The sequence below is a fragment of the Salarias fasciatus genome, chromosome 7 (assembly GCF_902148845.1).
Source record: "Salarias fasciatus chromosome 7, fSalaFa1.1, whole genome shotgun sequence".
Taxonomy (NCBI): Eukaryota; Metazoa; Chordata; class Actinopteri; order Blenniiformes; family Blenniidae; genus Salarias; species Salarias fasciatus.
The window spans coordinates 7,591,477-7,607,649 of record NC_043751.1 but is presented as its reverse complement, the minus strand read 5'-3'; the positions used below and the strand labels follow the sequence as shown (position 1 = coordinate 7,607,649).

Here is a 16,173-nt window from a genome sequence, read left to right as displayed (position 1 = left end):
CTCTCTCAGGACGAAGAGGAATGTTGAATGTTGCGTGATTCTCTCACAGACTTGCCAGAGATCAGCGTGAGCCACAGCAACCTGACGGTGGTGGAAGGCGACAACGTGACGGCGGTCTGCAACGGCTCTGGATCGCCGCTGCCCGAGGTGGACTGGCCGGACAGCGGCCTGCGTTCCATCACGCGACAAGAGGTAAGGAGCCACAGGCTTTAGGACAGCTCGGGGGGACCGTGGGGGAGTTTCCCGCAGACCTGACTGTCGTGTGATGAGCGGTGGAACGGGGCAGCTGAGCTGATGTTCTGCTGACGCTGGAGAGACACCCCTGCTTTGTGTCCACCGTCGGCCTCACGCTGTCTTTTCAGTCCAGTGTCTACGAGAACGGCACCATCCACTCCATCAACTTCACTCTCTACAACGTGAGCAGAGACGACAACAACTTCCTGTTGACCTGCACCGCCACCAACGTCGTGGGCATGACCAACGCTTCTGTTCAGCTCACTGTGCACTGTGAGGACACACACACACACACACACACACACACACACACACACACACACACACACACACACACACACACGCACACACACACACACACACACACACACACACACACAAAATCCTCCTGGATCCACTGAGCAGCTGAACCGATGAGCGTCATCGGATAACTCTGCAGTCCAAATGTCACAGGCGATAAAGTTGCTTATTCTGTGCACCGGTGCCTTGCTTTGTGCACTGGTGCACAGTCATGTTAAGACAGCGAGGGGTCATATTCAAAGTGTTCCCACAAACTTGGGAGCATGAAATTGTCCAAAATGTCTTCATGGACTGAAACTTTGAGAGCTCCTTGGAACTAAGGGGGCCGTGGAACCAAGCAGTCAGACAAGAACCGTTTTCTTGGTAACCACCAAACCCAGACTGTCAGTCAGACCGCCACATAGAGAAGCGAGGTTGGCTGGTCGCCCCAGAGAGCAGGTCTCCACTGGTCTGCAGTCCAGTGTTGGTGTGCTTTGCACATGCAGCTCGGCTGCAGCTGCTCGGCCATGGAAACCCTCCATGACGCTGTGCTCATTGTTCTGGAGCGCATCTGAAGAACAGTCCTAGAGGAAGAAACATAAATAAGAAACAAATTCAAGCTCTGCGACAAAGGATTTTACTAAGCACAGCTCAAACAGTCATACTGCAACACTGCCAGGAGAAAATCAGCAGTTCTCCCTTGGGTGCATAAAAAACCTTTATGTTGTTGGTTCAAGTGAAGTAGATCATTGATTATAATTACTACGAGTAATTAATACATTTATGATATTTATTTGATACTTCCTGAGGCACCTCGCTGGGATGAGGAATCAATAGCCAGGCTGCTTTCAGACTACACAGCGATCTGATTACTGTTATAATGAATTAATGCACAATTAATCACAGAACGTGAAGACACAACATTCCGTCTGTGGCGACCGTCAGCAGCGGTTCGAGTTTCTCACAGGCGAGTGGTGTAAGACGATCACACTGCTGCAAACCACAAATCCTGTCCGCATGCACACAGCGTTTAACAGTCATTTAACAGAAACACAATCAGACCAACGTACACACACACAGATCGATGGAGTAACACTGTACTGAGTGCACAATACCGTGAAATGGTAACGGAAGCACTTCCTATTTTGGAAGACATCTTGTTTGATAAGTGTGTGTATTTGCATGCAGTGGAAAGTCAAACAGCAGAATTGGAATGGCACACGGTGGACACGGAGTCTGGTTTGAATCTCCAGAGAATAGCTGTGACCTGCTTTCTGCTCTGTCCGTCCCTTCAGATTCTCCCATCATTGTGAAGCTGAGCGAGCCAGAGCGCCGTCACGACACGTGCATCGAGTTCACGGTCCGTGGCTCGCCACACCCGACCCTCAGATGGTTCTACCAAGACAAGGTGGGTCTGAGACCGTTCTGATCGGTCTTGCTCTAAAGCTCAAAACGTACCATATGGAGGTACTGCTGTGGTTCCCTCTCTTCAGTTTGTGAAAACTCTTCTTTCACTTCCTGTTTAGGAGCTCTCCCACACTGACTATGTGCGTCTTGATATGGATACGTACCAGGACGACATCGAGGGCTGCCTCACCTTCAAGAACCCAACACACCACAACAACGGCAACTATACCTTAGAGGCCACCAACTACCTGGGCGTGGCCACCAACACCGTGTACGGACACTTTCTGGACAAGCCGTTTGATGGTAAGTCGCAATAAGTATGATATTAGACATTATTATTATTTTTATTGTGTACATGCTTGCTGTTCAAAACAACCTTGTCTGCAGATGAAACCTCCTCCACAAGTTAACCATTGTTTTTATATTAATTTAAAAAAAAAAAACTTAGTCTCTGCTTTTTATTTAGATCACACTCACTAACCTTTTGAGACAAGATGTATTATCTTACATGTTTAGATTCCTTCTTATTTGGGACTTATAGGAGCGAACTAACGACATATATATGATTTTGATGAACAAAATATAATAAGAGTATCAGTGATCTACTATAAAAAGCTTGAACCTTAAAGCTTGCTGTTGTCTTTTGAGCTCTCTCTCTACGGTACATCTGACGTTCCCTTTTCTCTCTTCCAGCAGACTATTCCAGTCCAGATTATGATTATAGTAAGTGCTTTTTGTATTATTTTTGGTATTATAGTGTCAGCTTTTTGAAAAAAAAGTTGGTTTAAATCCTCAGAGGTTTGGAATTGATTGAATTATATAGATTTTACAGACTCCAGATGAATAAATTAACCCTGTTACATGAAGCTCATTGTTTACTGACCTGAAAGACACAAAGCTTCTCTCTGCTGTACAGTCACATTGTACGGCCTGCTTTTGTCCTGGAGTATGACTCAGTCTCTTATTCATATATTTCTTTAAAAAAAAAAAAAAAAAAAGCTCCTATTTGTAGTTACATATTGTGTGAACACAGCAAATTAAATCAAGGGTGACACATAAAGCCACGGGCGGCGTGGCGGCCTCAGAAGCTGAACTGTTTTCCATCACCGAGAGAAAATTAATTTCCCAGTTTCAAAGTATCCGACTGTGCGATGTCAAAGTGGCTGCTAAAAGTAAAGACAATGGGTCTGATCTACTGAAGAACTGTGCAAATAACTGACGCACGCACTGAGGACTGAGAGTAAGAAATATCAGAAAAGTAGCACATCCTCCCCGTTTAGCGTGTTGCAGTCAGGAATACGGAGGATCTGAAAACGTGGCTTATTTATGATCCTTTGATTACTTCCTCTTGCAGCTTGTCCACGTTCACATGTCTTATGGGGATGGAGCTCAGATTATTAACGTATAAAAGGAATCCCAGATCATTTTAGAAAAGTTTCATGTTTACATTCCAACATTTTGAAAACGATGCCCCTTTACATGCAAACGGCAAAAATGCTGAAAATGTTTTAGCTTATATGTTGTTGTACGCCATGAGTTGGCTCTGTTCTTTTTCTTTGGAATGAAATCACACAAACACACACACACACACACACACATACACATGCACACGTGAAACTGTTGCCATGGAGACGGGCCCTAAAACACTCAGAAATGATGGCCTTCTCAGTGTGAATCACTCACGACATGCATACAAACCTTAATCTATGTGCTTTACTGTGCAAATTAGAAAACTTTGTGCAAGATCCTTGTAAATCAGACCCAATGAACACAAACCTGAAAGCAAATCTAAAGCAGAATGGCTTTGAAATAAGATCCAGTTATTGGAGCTGCTCTGTCGCAGTCAAATGAACACCAAGTCCTTTACGGCTCATCTCAGGTGGAGGAGCTAAAACTGTTTCTTCTATTTTGAAAGAGTCAAAGTTCAAACTAAAACTCATCAAATTGAACTATGGACATTTTCATGAGGCATCCTTTTATGGAAATGTGAGAAAACAACAGTTTTTTGGGAAAGTTTAAAACTCCTGAACTCCCTGTGAACTCCCCTGGAGCTCTTTGGTCTAATATCTGTGTAAAATCCCTGAAGGCATGGTTTCACAGCAAGAAGGCAATCATGCGAAACTGCAGTAAGGAGCAGTGACTGAAGCAGGCGTCTGCAAGCTTTATGACTAAAAGAGTTATTTTATCCATGATTCACCAAATAAAATTCATCTGTAGGCACAAAACATGTTGAACCTTGATGAAAATGAGCTAAAATAGTTCCTAAAGTTGTTTATAAAACTACAATTTGAAACATGTTTGGTCACATTTGTAAGTTTTTAATGTTTTGATTATTTCAGTGGATTCAGTGCTTTAATTAGCACCAACACTTTGACGGCGCCTCACCCAGAGTAGTTACAGCAGTGAGTGAAACATGAGTCTTTTCATCAAAAAAAAAGATTTATTCTAAATTAATTCTTCAGTCTTAAAAAAAACCTATTTATTTAACATAAAGAAAATAAATCAACCTTTCCAGATAGTTAAATAATACAGGCAAACCTTCTGTCTTTTCCATGAAGTAACGGTTATCTTTTAGGATGTGCTCATGTCTTATTGAAGCTTCTTGTATTTTCCTCCAGTAACTCCGACGGCAGAGACTCTAAAGCCTTCAGATGACACTTTCGGGGTGAGTGACTATCTTTTTAAACAAGCAGTGTTGAAAATGCATGCGCGTCTTTTGTGATTATTTTTTTATACGTGAATGAGAAGGATGTGGGTTTTTTTAACCTTGTGGTATGTTACTATTATACAGTCCCGCTCACCATTATTGTCACCCTTTCAGTTTTTGCTTAACCTGTACAATATCTTTAGAAATAAATGAAAAAAAATGTATCAGATTTATATAAGCAAGATCTTTTATTTGGAGGTCCAGAGTGATTAAACCAGTTTTTTTTACTTACATATTGTACTTTCAAAGAAAGAACAGAAAAAAACACCATGTGCAGCAGTAATGGCACTCCTCTTTCTTAATTGGTTTCACACCTTTGATGACGGCCTTCGAACATCTGTACGCTCCTTTTTTCTTCCGCTCTTCCTTTGCAGTTTGTTCAAACTCTTCGGTATTTGCAGGATTTTTCTCCCGCTGGCAGATTTCAGCTCAAGCTAAAGATCTGAGCCCAGAGCTCGTTGCTGTCCAGTCATGTGACCGTCTGCCAAAGAGCAACATGTAAATAATAAAGGCAAAAGACTCATGAAGGGATGAAGCAATGACGATAGAGGCGGATTTTCATCTTCTTTAGTCACTCTGAGAATCCCTGGTGGCCACTGAGCCCGAGATGGTTAGAAATGTAATTGAGTTCATTTATTTCCTGCAATTAACTGTGAAAACATATCAGAGGAGTCAAACTTCATAATCAGTTTGAAGATCAAGTTACAAGAGGAACCGGAGAAACAGTGAGAGTAGAATATCTATGTATATTGTAAATGTAGAACTTTAAAGAAGGATGAATTTGTTCTTTTTATTCTCATGAGCATTTGCTGTTTTCCTCCTGTCCTTGTCCAGGTGTCCACAGCAGTGGGTCTGGCCGGCTTCGCCTGTGTGATGCTCGTGGTTTTGTCCCTCATCATCAGCAAGTATGGACGGCGATCCAAGTTCGGCATGAAAGGTAAGATGATTTTCTGACTCTGTTTCAGAAAAAAGCTGGTAATTTGTACATTAAGCCCAATCCAAATAAGCTTATTTAGGTAACTTGCGACACGTGTTTCAAATGTGCGTCACTGCTCCGCTGTTGGTTTCTTGTAGGACATTTCTAAGCCAAACATCCATGAAATGGCATTAAGAAATGCGGACAGAGTGAGACTGGGAATCGAACTGCGTTTGAAGTTCCACCTCACTGGCCGTTTTCAAAAAGTTGCGTTTTCAGCGACCCTGAGCACTTTTGTCATCTAAATGGACACCCAGAACTCAGTGAACTTAAGTCTTTACAGAAGTGAAAATTCAGAGACGGTGAAAGTAAATCTTGATGCCTCTAATAAACAGGTGCAAAAAAGAAAAGAATGAAGAAACAGATCCGGGGCCGATTAGTCAGGTTTTCTGATACTGGTATTGATATCCGTCTATCAATAACTAGAGTATTCGTTATACACTTTTGTGTCTTTATTTACTGATCAGGAGTTTATCTCAAACTTTAAAGCAAAAAAATAAATAAATAAATAAAATATCACTGGAAAAATCAGCCCCATGGCCCCAGGATTTTTTTTACGTTCCTGGAAAAGGATCCTCATATATTTTCAAGACCACCAGTTCAGGGAATAATACATTAAGTTGGCTATTGTCTTTTTTCTGCTAAATTATAATCAGTTCCAACAGTTCAAGCCTGAAAATTTAATGTTACCATCTGTCATGCTGAGTAATAATGAAAACTGTACAATGTGAGAACTGATTTAAAAAAAAAAAAAAAGACTGTAGAATAATCTCCATTACCGTGTAATGCTAAATGCTGGACATATTTAAAATTTGACTGGATTATAAATCGCTCCTGTAGCACCCTGTAATTCTGCAGCGTCACTCGCATGTCTCACCCATTCAGGCACTAATTTGAAGTCTTGTTAGGGACCCTTCATGAGGCAGAGATGGGTATCAAACTACAGCCATATGATTGGAAGATAGATGAGCTTCAGCATCCCCCCCCCCCGGTCAAACGGGATGATTAGTTTTCCATCATTTCTGCCATGAAAATTGCAACTGAACTTTTCTGCTTAAACACACCTGATAGACTTGTTGCTGCTCTTTGCTTTGGAAAGCTTTTCACTGCAGGTGAAAGTGGAAAATATCAGCAAATGGGCTTAAAAGAAACACACGCGCACACACACACACTCATAACTCAATAGACATACAGACCCTGTGTCTTAAGGGCACATGCACAGAAACACCATATCAACCATCTGTTCATTACGTCCATCTGTTCATTCAGTGCCGCCTTGCAGCAAACCTACTTTCGTGCCTGCAGGGTGACCACACACACACACACACACACGCACTGGAGGCTTTTTGACGTGTGGCACACACAGATGAAGTGCTCTGATATGGAGTCTCAGCCGCTCCAAATGGATGCTCCTTAAAGAAGTCAGCGCCGAGCGAAGACCACTGGTGACTCCATTTGGTCTGCATAAATCTTTCTGTTGGTTCACTCTGCTGTTCGGCTCCAGGAGGAAATGACATGTCTGTTTTCCCTTTAGAGGGAATATTGTGGTCTTTATCACACACTGATCTTCTTTGGGCTGTAATAGTCCTTAAACGCCCCGAGGGGACGGACAGATGTGTGTCTGTTAGCCTGCCAGTGTCTCTCTCTTTCTGTCTCATTCTGTCTTTGCCTTTGTGAACATCATACACACAAATACACATAAATCTGTGGCTCCTATCCTTTGGATGTAGTAATTATTTGGCTTTGTGGCATTTCATAAGCGCTCATGTTGCTACTCTGTATCTGCAAATAACTAAAAGTCAGGACTCGTACTTGTGCTCGTGGTATCGATGCGTCATGAGCGTTCATCCATCCATCTTCAGCAATGCTTCATCCAAGTGAGCATTGCTGCGCCTGGGTCAAACAAAGAGCACACCACGGACTGGACACGATGTGCATTCTGCTTTCAGCGCTCCGTCCTGTTGAAACATTCAGGACCCAAACAATCAGCCGCAGCGTAGCATATCAATCAGCCTGTTGCTGTGACGACCGGCTCGGTGAAAAGGCCCTGGGCATTTTGGGCTTCTTGTTGCATCCAATCACACGCAGGTCGTTCACCGTTCCGCCACCAGTTCGGACTTTTTATGAGCCACTTCAATTATTTGCTGAAAAGAAAAGAGACCCAAGTTACGGATCAAGGTAAAGGGAGAGCGAGCCAGAGACAGGAGAACCTGCCGGGTTCCTGGACGTCGCTTTAGCAGGTTAAAAACCACGGAGCCGCCTTCTGCTGTCAAGAGAACGAATATGTACAAAGATGATAAAGGCATGTGATGTCTATCAATAGCAGAAAGTAGAACAGCGCAGCATATCAATGATAAAGATATCAACATGTCCAGTATACATCACAAAAAGCTCCTGGAGCAGTTCTCTCTAACGGACTGGTGACCTGTTGAGTGGAACTTTCTGCACACTCAGTTTGGATCAGCGCCCGATCCATAAGTTAGATAAATGTGGATAAGTCCTTGGTTTTGTGAAAATATCGACCTTTTCATCACTTATACTCCACAACAACAGCAAAAAAAATATTTTAAAGTATAAACCTGAAGGTTATTACGGCACTATTTCACCAGACCAGCCTGCTCAATATGAAATTGGACTGTGTGTGAGCTAAAATGTGTTTCACACCCCTGCTTTAAAAGAAGTAGACCAAACTTATATGAAAGTATCATTTTGGTGAAGTGCACTTCCATTATTTTTGAGATTTTAAACTTTATAGAAGTGTATCTTTCTTCAAACTAAAACAAGCATATAAGCATAAATCTACTTATTCAAACAAAGTGCTGAACTTTAGGTCGAGTGTGAAAAACCTGCTGGTTCTATTATTATAACAAGAACTCACAAGAAATGCTTTGACCATTGAACCTTTCTGTGCAGTTTGCATGTTCTCCCCAGTTAGTTTCCTCTCATCTTATATGGTTGAGTGGTGACCTGGAAATGCTTGTAGGTGTGAGTGTGAGTGTGTGTGTGTGTGAGACTGTCTGTCTCTCTGTGTTTGCTCCTGTTGAATCCTGCTTCACACGAAGCCAGCTGGCGTCGGCTCCAGTAACCCACAACCATAAACTGGATAAATCAGTGTGAATGGAGGGACGGATGATCTCCGTGGAACAAGTATGAGGAAAGGCTGTCATAACTTTTTCATCTCTCTAGATTTCTGGCACCCTGCAGAGCCCTTAAGAATATTCATCTGGCTATAAGCTTGTGTAAATTAAAGGCAGCAAAGATTGAATGTGATTTAAGATTTTCTTTTTAAGCCTCTCGTCTGAAAATTGCCTGAAAAGTCATCAGTAGCCTTCCTCCAACATTAATAGACTCCACTGCTTTTAATGTCACTTGATTTAAAGTCTTGTCATTGTTTGTAGGCTTTTTGTTTTAAAATCTGCTTACTGGAAACTTATACAATAATTTACTGGCCAAAGTTATTTCATGTTTTTCATTCAGAAAAGTAGAGCAGATGCAGTTTGCATTCGTCCAGAAATGTGTTTCCACTGTTACAGATGATGTAAAGAATGTTGGAGAAGCTGAAACAGTAGCAAAACCACTCTAAACTGTCGGTTTCATCAGTTAATAAATGTTTGAGTCCAAACTTGTGAAACAGTGTAAAAAAACGTCCTCTCCACTGGGTAACTTAGGTGGAGGGGTTTTTATAAGCATTGCACTGTGGAAGCTCTTCAAAAAGTGACATTTTCAGCGGCTCGTAACACTGTTTTCATGTAAATGAACAGACAAAAGTGTCACTTCACCAAAGGTTATGGAGTAAACAGGGCCCAGAAGTGTCAACATGAACTTATATGCGAACCTGAGTACATGGTACGCATTACTTAAACTGAGAGAGGATCACATGAATGCAGATGGCGCCGTTTGGGGAGAAGAACGAGTCTTTCTACTGAATTTTCCTCACACTTTGAGCTCAGCTTTGTCTGATATTATTGTGGAAAACCAAGGGCCATGGCCCACGTCCGCTATACAGAACTGTTGGCTCTCTTCTTACCGCTCTGCAGTCTGTCTGCCCCCTCACATCTGTGAGAACTTCGTACACTTTTTTAATGATAAAGTGGTTAAGACTAAGGTTCTTTTTTCAGCTCCTGACTGTGATCCCTCCGGTTCTGCTCCTTGTCCAGTTGTGTTTGATATCTTTGAGCTGGTGAGTTTTAGAAGACGTGGTTGCTCATATAAAGCCTTCCGGTTCCCACCGCTTCACCACTCCTCTTTTTCAAGACATTTTCCCCATTATAGGGCAACTTGTCCTTGCTATTAATAACAGCAGTCTGTCCTCTGGTGTTGTCCCTGTAAATTTCAAACAAGCAGGAGTTTTACTCCCTCTGAAGAAACCTGGCCTGGATCAGGCCGTCCTGGCTTATTTTAAGTTTGGAGAAGGTTGCCTACTTGCAGCTAAAGCACTACCTGGACAATATCTTGGAGGTTTTCCAGTTCACTTTTAAACCATGCATAACATCGAGTCAACATTGCTCAGGGTTTTTATTAACATGCTCTTCAATGGTTAAGGTCCTAGCTGGCAGACAGAGTGATATGTGTTACCATAGTCTCCTTCTTTGTTATATGGGGTTCCACAGGGCTCAGACTCAGGGCCACTGCTTTTTTCTTTTATTGACAAGTTCCTTTTTTGGAAGCGAAAGCATCTAATTTCTCTGCTACTTAGATGACAGCCAGATTTATATCCCGTTCAGGAACAAAGAGGCCTTATCACGAAAACCTCTGGTTCGATGTCTCTATGACAATAAAGCCAGGATAGCATTGAACCTTTTAAAGTTTAATGTCGAAACAGCAGAAGTGTCTGGTCCAAGTGGCTCCTGTGAAGGAAGGTTCTACCACACCTCAATAAAAGGGTCCTGTCAAACATGAAGCTGTTTGGTTTTGTGATGATGGTTTGCATTCAACTCTAAGTATCAGATTGTCAACTGCAGTGTTGCTACAAGAAGCCCTAATGTATTTCTGCCATCATTTATCTCAGTATTTCTATAAAATGATCTCCTCAGTCAAAGCAACAGGCCATTTTTTCATATTAAGGCATTACGTCAAATCTGGTATGCTCATGCTGCCTTTTCCAATTTAGTGTGACATGAATTATTAGGAAAGACTGTGTCTGGCGCTGTCTCCAGTCTTGACTTTATCATTTATCTCTGCTGTTTGTGCTGTTTGCCAGAGTCTGACATTTTCCTGTTGGGAGACAAAGAGAAAAGATGTCTTACTAGAGAATCAGTCCTTTCCTCCACTGATGTGTTCAGCTTTTTTTTACATTTGGTTTAAGCAGTTCGATGACAATTTTCATTTAATCCAATCTATGGTAGCCTGTTATTTGGATGTAAAATAAAACAAAAAAACAGATCGACATTTTTCAATCAGCCAAACCAAAGAACTCTGTCAAACCCTCTGAGACTTATTCCCACCGGTTTGACCTGCTGCCCTCTGTCAGACCCCACAGGCCAATGAAGAGCCCACACAAAGGCTTACACTCGTATTCTTTGGACCATCATATCACTCTGATTTTTAATCTGACGCTATAATACCATTAAGCTGTAGTATTTCTAACTGACTTCACGCTGCTGCAGTCACAGACACGGCTCTGCTGTATTTACTTGCTTATGCAAAAGAAAAAAAACAGTGTGATTGCATGAAACATTCTTACGTATACAGATCAGAGGAACACCATGGCACAATCATCCACCAGTTCAGTGTGTGTTTTAAGCATGAACCTGAGCACCAAAAAAAACAAACCAGAGTGACAGCTCCCTCTGGTGAGAGCCAGTGGTAACTTCTGATGTGCATTATGTCCAGGAAGGAGTTTGAGCAAGTGCTGCATGTGAATACTCGAGAGCGGTCTTCTCAAGACCAGATTTTCAGGGTCTTGGGCTTGACTCGGCCTTTACCCCTTAAAGTTTTGGTCGTGGGATTCTCTGGTCTTGGTCTTGGTCTTGACTCAGTCTCAGGTAATGTGGTCTTGACTTCATGTCATTATCGATTTGCTTTGGAAAGAGTCGCTGCGCATCCAGAGTCAGCGACCTAACAGGTCCAGACAACCCATGCAGCCGCAATGGGCTGCAGCATCCCCAGATTCCCAACCAGTGGAAGAGCCAAAGACAACCCAAAGACTGTCCAACAAAAAGACAAGGAAAACAAAAAAGCTGTGTTCGTCATTAGGGGTTTCAAATAGACGTTACACTGTCTCTGTGCTACGTGAATAATGTTTCATGGAGATAAATAATTCCTCAGTGACTTCCATTAAGCCAGATAACGAAACAATCCCGTCATGAAAAAGCAGGATGGCTGTCCTCATTATTCTTCCTAGATCTGATTTGTTTTATCGCAGTTGGCTTAATTTTTACTGCTTCCAATGAGTTCAGTTTGTGCAGAAAACTGTCTGAAGAAAAAAATCTGACTCCAGCGAAGACTGCTGCATGTCGTAAACTCTCTTACTGAAGCAGTGAGAGTCGTCGAGCAGCTGTTGGACAGTACCGCCCAGACAGTGTAATTCTCTCTTGTTTGTTATTTTGTCTTGGCTGTCTCCTCGGCGTTATTTTTGCCGTCAGCCCGTGTGACATCCTCGAACACCCCCACCAGCGATGGAGGGAGAGGTTGAACTGATTGCTGCTTGGATCTATTGGATCAGAAAGCTCTGGCTGCCTCAGCCATTCAGCATCACCGATGCAGAGCTGCACACCGAGTCGACGGACAGCATGGGGAAGGAGTGGGCAGGTACGGTGGGAACTGGGCGAGTGTGTGAAGGGGATTAGAGGAAGATTGAACACTGAGCCAAAAACAGTTAAATAGGCCGTGAGAGTCTGCTGAGGGTTCAGGTTTCTGGGCTCCGGGGACACCAGCAAGCTTTAAAGATGAAGAAATTAACATCCATCATTTAGCAGCACCTCACGGAGGCCCACATGGGATATTTGATGTGCTGTCTATTTATACACTCGTCTGTTTCCTCCTGGGGGGAGTGTGTGCAACTTTCCTAGAGTGAGGACACATTTTGAAGAATGCATCATTTTGTTTGTTTGCGCATTATGAAAAAGCAACAAATTAATAAATACCCCATTCACCCTGAAAAAACCCTTGTGGGTGTTTCAGTGCTTGGTTATGCCACACACGATGGGCTCTGCAGCTGATTTAAAGTTTGCATTACTGTTGAGAAACTAAGGGAAAAATGAGCAACGATTTTCTGTCTGTGACTTTCCAGAAACGGCCTCATCGTGTATTCGCTGAAGGTCGTTGGCGAGCTGTCACAGTGTGCCTCCTTTCATTCAGAGTTTTTATGGACACCCTTTGGGTCCGCACAGTCGAACCTCTGACCTTTGTGCTGAATGAAAGCTGTCTGCCTCACTATTTCTGCACGCCTCTTGTTCTGCCGGCTTGCTCCCCTTCCCTCACTCTCCTCCCTCAGTGCTCTCTGTCACTCATCCAGTGTGTCTCTGTGTCCTTGTTTGTCCATTAGCAGCTCATCTGTCAGCTTGCCGTGACTCTTGGCCTGGATATCAACATTAGAAACAGACAACAAGTCCCTCAGAAAACAGCCAAACCTCCAACAAAGACCTGCAGACAAACCTGAGGATATAAAAGACACAATAACAATATGTTGTCAGGTCTAAAACTACTAAAAACATGTTGAAATGTATTTGGGGTTTTTTTAAAGCTGGTCTGGTCATGAGCCTTCAGTTTTTGTCCAGAGTATGGTCGCCCTGCTACGTGATGTTCCATATTTATGAGGACAAATGCGTTAAATGGATAGTTTCTTGTTTTGCACATTTTTTTTGGACGTCCTGATATTAGATCCACCCTCATACTTAACTGTTTTAGCATCTTATCATGTAAAAGACTTTCGGAAGTCCAGCTGACTCCAGAAAATGACTTCTTGGCATGAGGAGGCAAAGCAAGGTGGTCCAAGCTGAGGGGCTCATCCTCCCACAGCTCCAAAACCCTTCAGTCTATACTCATGTCTGTCTTTCAGCATGTTTGTTTGTCTAAAAATAGAGCAGTGCCTCAACTCGTCGCTCTTCAATCCTCTCCTTCATGCACATTTTATTCTGATGCCTTTTCCCCGTCATCTTATTTTCATTCCTTCTCTCCCCCCCCTCCAGCAACAACTCTTATGTCTTCTATAAGGCGTGAAGGTTATCCGTGTCAGTCAGATTACCAGCTGTCTGATGTGTTTAGTTCCACCGCAGCACAAAAATGCCAATCACACATCACTGGTTCTCAGCACAGCGTTCAGAGGAGAGTGACACACCAACAGAGGGAGCTTTTGATTGGAAATCGTCAAAGTAGAGATGCAGCGGTGACACTTTTTGAAACAGTACCCTCACAAACACCACAATAAAAACTCATCGGGTCTCTTCGTGTTTCTCTGTGTCTCGACAGGTCCAGTCGCAGTGATCACCGGTGAGGAAGACTCTGCCAGCCCTCTTCATCATGTGAACCATGGCATTATCAGCCCCTGTACGTTGGACGCTGGTTCCGATGCCGTGGTGATCGGGATGACCAGGATCCCCGTGATCGAGAACCCACAGTACTTCAGACATGGACACAACTGCAACAAACCTACGACATGTGAGTGTACACACACACACACACACACACACACACACACACACACAGTGTTTGTGTGATCTGTCCATTACGTGCTTTAAATTTATTCCATTCACCACAGTCGGTTACTCAGCTGAGTGAAACGTCCTTCTCTGCAGCGGTTCACCCTGCTGTTTTGTCCTTTACTGCAGCTATATGCATGCTGAGGAATTATCCCGGTCCCAGAGCTCATTAGAGTGTTCACTAATTGCAACCCAGTGGTGAAACAGTCAGCTCAGCTCATTCGTGTGTATGGGTGCGTGCATGCAAGTGTGTCTGTGTGTGTGTGTTTGCAAATTTCCACGACGGTGGTACATCTACACCTTTTTTTTTTTTTAACATATATTCTCTTGTAGAAGGCATTGGAGCTTTTTATGAAAATTTCCACCTTGGAAGAATTTTCCAAAAAGTTATTTTCTCCCATTTGAACATCGATAGAGCTGGAGCATTTTAAAAGTCTGCGTTTACAGTGGCTCTGAACACCATTATCATAGAAACAACCTTCCAAAACGCAGCAGAAGTTTTTTATTTTCCCTTGAAAATGGGGCATAGTAAAGCCAAGAAACCACGGCTGACTTCATGAATGCTTTCATATTGTGATCATTACGTTGCGTCAGTGTGAATTCGAAAAAATTATTTTCAGGTTTGATTTGTGATATTATTGATTAGAAAACTGAGCTGCTGTTCTGCGTCTTCTTCAGATGTTCAGCATATCAAACGGCGAGACATCATTCTGAAGAGGGAGCTGGGAGAAGGAGCCTTCGGGAAAGTCTTCCTGGCTGAATGTTATAACCTCAGTCCCACTAAAGACAAGATGCTGGTGGCCGTAAAGGTAAGAAGAGTGTCTGTGTCTGTGTGTGTGTGCGTGTACATGCACTTACTATTATTCTAGAGACAAAAATCATTTTAAAAAGTCTCCATTTGAGGAAATATCATCCATCTGGGAACACTGATCAAATTACACGGCGTTCTCCAAACCTCACCTCACCTCGTCCTCACTGCGTCCTCAGCCTCCATGTTTGAAACTTCGAAATTGTTTTTGCAGGTACAAGGTAACAACAGCTTCATTTCGCTGTCAGTGTTTCCAAACAGTGTTACTTGAAAAAAGAAAAAGCCATTTAAAAACATCAAAATGCACCAAGAAAGCTGTTCATCATTACAATGTAAAGACTTTCCTGCCACAGTGCAGCTACAGTCTATAAAACATGGCCACTACGTCTCCATAAGCTGACATTTTAATCTGTATATTCTGACTGAATTGGGGCAGAAGGATAAACACAGGAAGGAGGACTGTTGCCGTGACAACATGTCCTCTCTGTCCTCAGACTCTGAAGGATCCCACACTTGCAGCCAGGAAAGATTTCCAGCGAGAGGCGGAGCTGCTGACCAACCTGCAGCACGAGCACATCGTCAAGTTCTACGGCGTCTGTGTGGACGGAGACCCTCTCATCATGGTGTTCGAGTACATGAAGCACGGCGACCTCAACAAGTTTCTCAGGTAGGTCTGTGCAGACGCCTCTTCCCAGACGCTTGTTCACAGCTGTGTTCACCATTCGGGTGTGTGCTCAATGCTTTCTGACTTCTGAGTCACTAACGAACCGTGCACCTGTGTCGTCAGAGCCCACGGGCCAGACGCCATGATCCTGGTGGACGGGCAGCCTCTGCAGACCAACGGCGAGCTGGGTCTCTCCCAGATGCTTCACATCGCCAGTCAGATCGCAGCCGGCATGATCTACTTGGCGTCTCAGCATTTTGTGCACCGAGACCTGGCGACCAGAAACTGCCTGGTGGGAAACGGCCTTCTGGTGAAAATAGGAGACTTCGGCATGTCCCGGGATATTTACAGCACCGATTACTACAGGGTAGGAGCCGCTCTCAACAGCTGGAGTACGAACACTCCATGCAATATTGGATTCATTCCCATGTAATGTGATGAATGGCGCAAGAGGACAGC

The 16,173-nt window shown here is 43.3% G+C and overlaps 1 protein-coding gene across 1 annotated transcript in view; it reads left to right on the top strand.

Moving 5' to 3' along the window:
* LOC115391968 (NT-3 growth factor receptor-like) overlaps nucleotides 1-16,173 on the top strand; it is a 40,172-nt gene that overhangs the window by 22,802 nt on the left and 1,197 nt on the right. Inside the window, exons 6-16 of the mRNA XM_030096403.1 lie at nucleotides 50-192; nucleotides 363-507; nucleotides 1,809-1,921; nucleotides 2,040-2,223; nucleotides 2,614-2,643; nucleotides 4,539-4,585; nucleotides 5,462-5,564; nucleotides 14,013-14,201; nucleotides 14,921-15,051; nucleotides 15,545-15,717; nucleotides 15,838-16,081. Coding sequence (XP_029952263.1) covers nucleotides 50-192; nucleotides 363-507; nucleotides 1,809-1,921; nucleotides 2,040-2,223; nucleotides 2,614-2,643; nucleotides 4,539-4,585; nucleotides 5,462-5,564; nucleotides 14,013-14,201; nucleotides 14,921-15,051; nucleotides 15,545-15,717; nucleotides 15,838-16,081 — 1,502 coding nt within the window. The remainder of the gene's footprint in view (nucleotides 1-49; nucleotides 193-362; nucleotides 508-1,808; nucleotides 1,922-2,039; nucleotides 2,224-2,613; nucleotides 2,644-4,538; nucleotides 4,586-5,461; nucleotides 5,565-14,012; nucleotides 14,202-14,920; nucleotides 15,052-15,544; nucleotides 15,718-15,837; nucleotides 16,082-16,173) is intronic.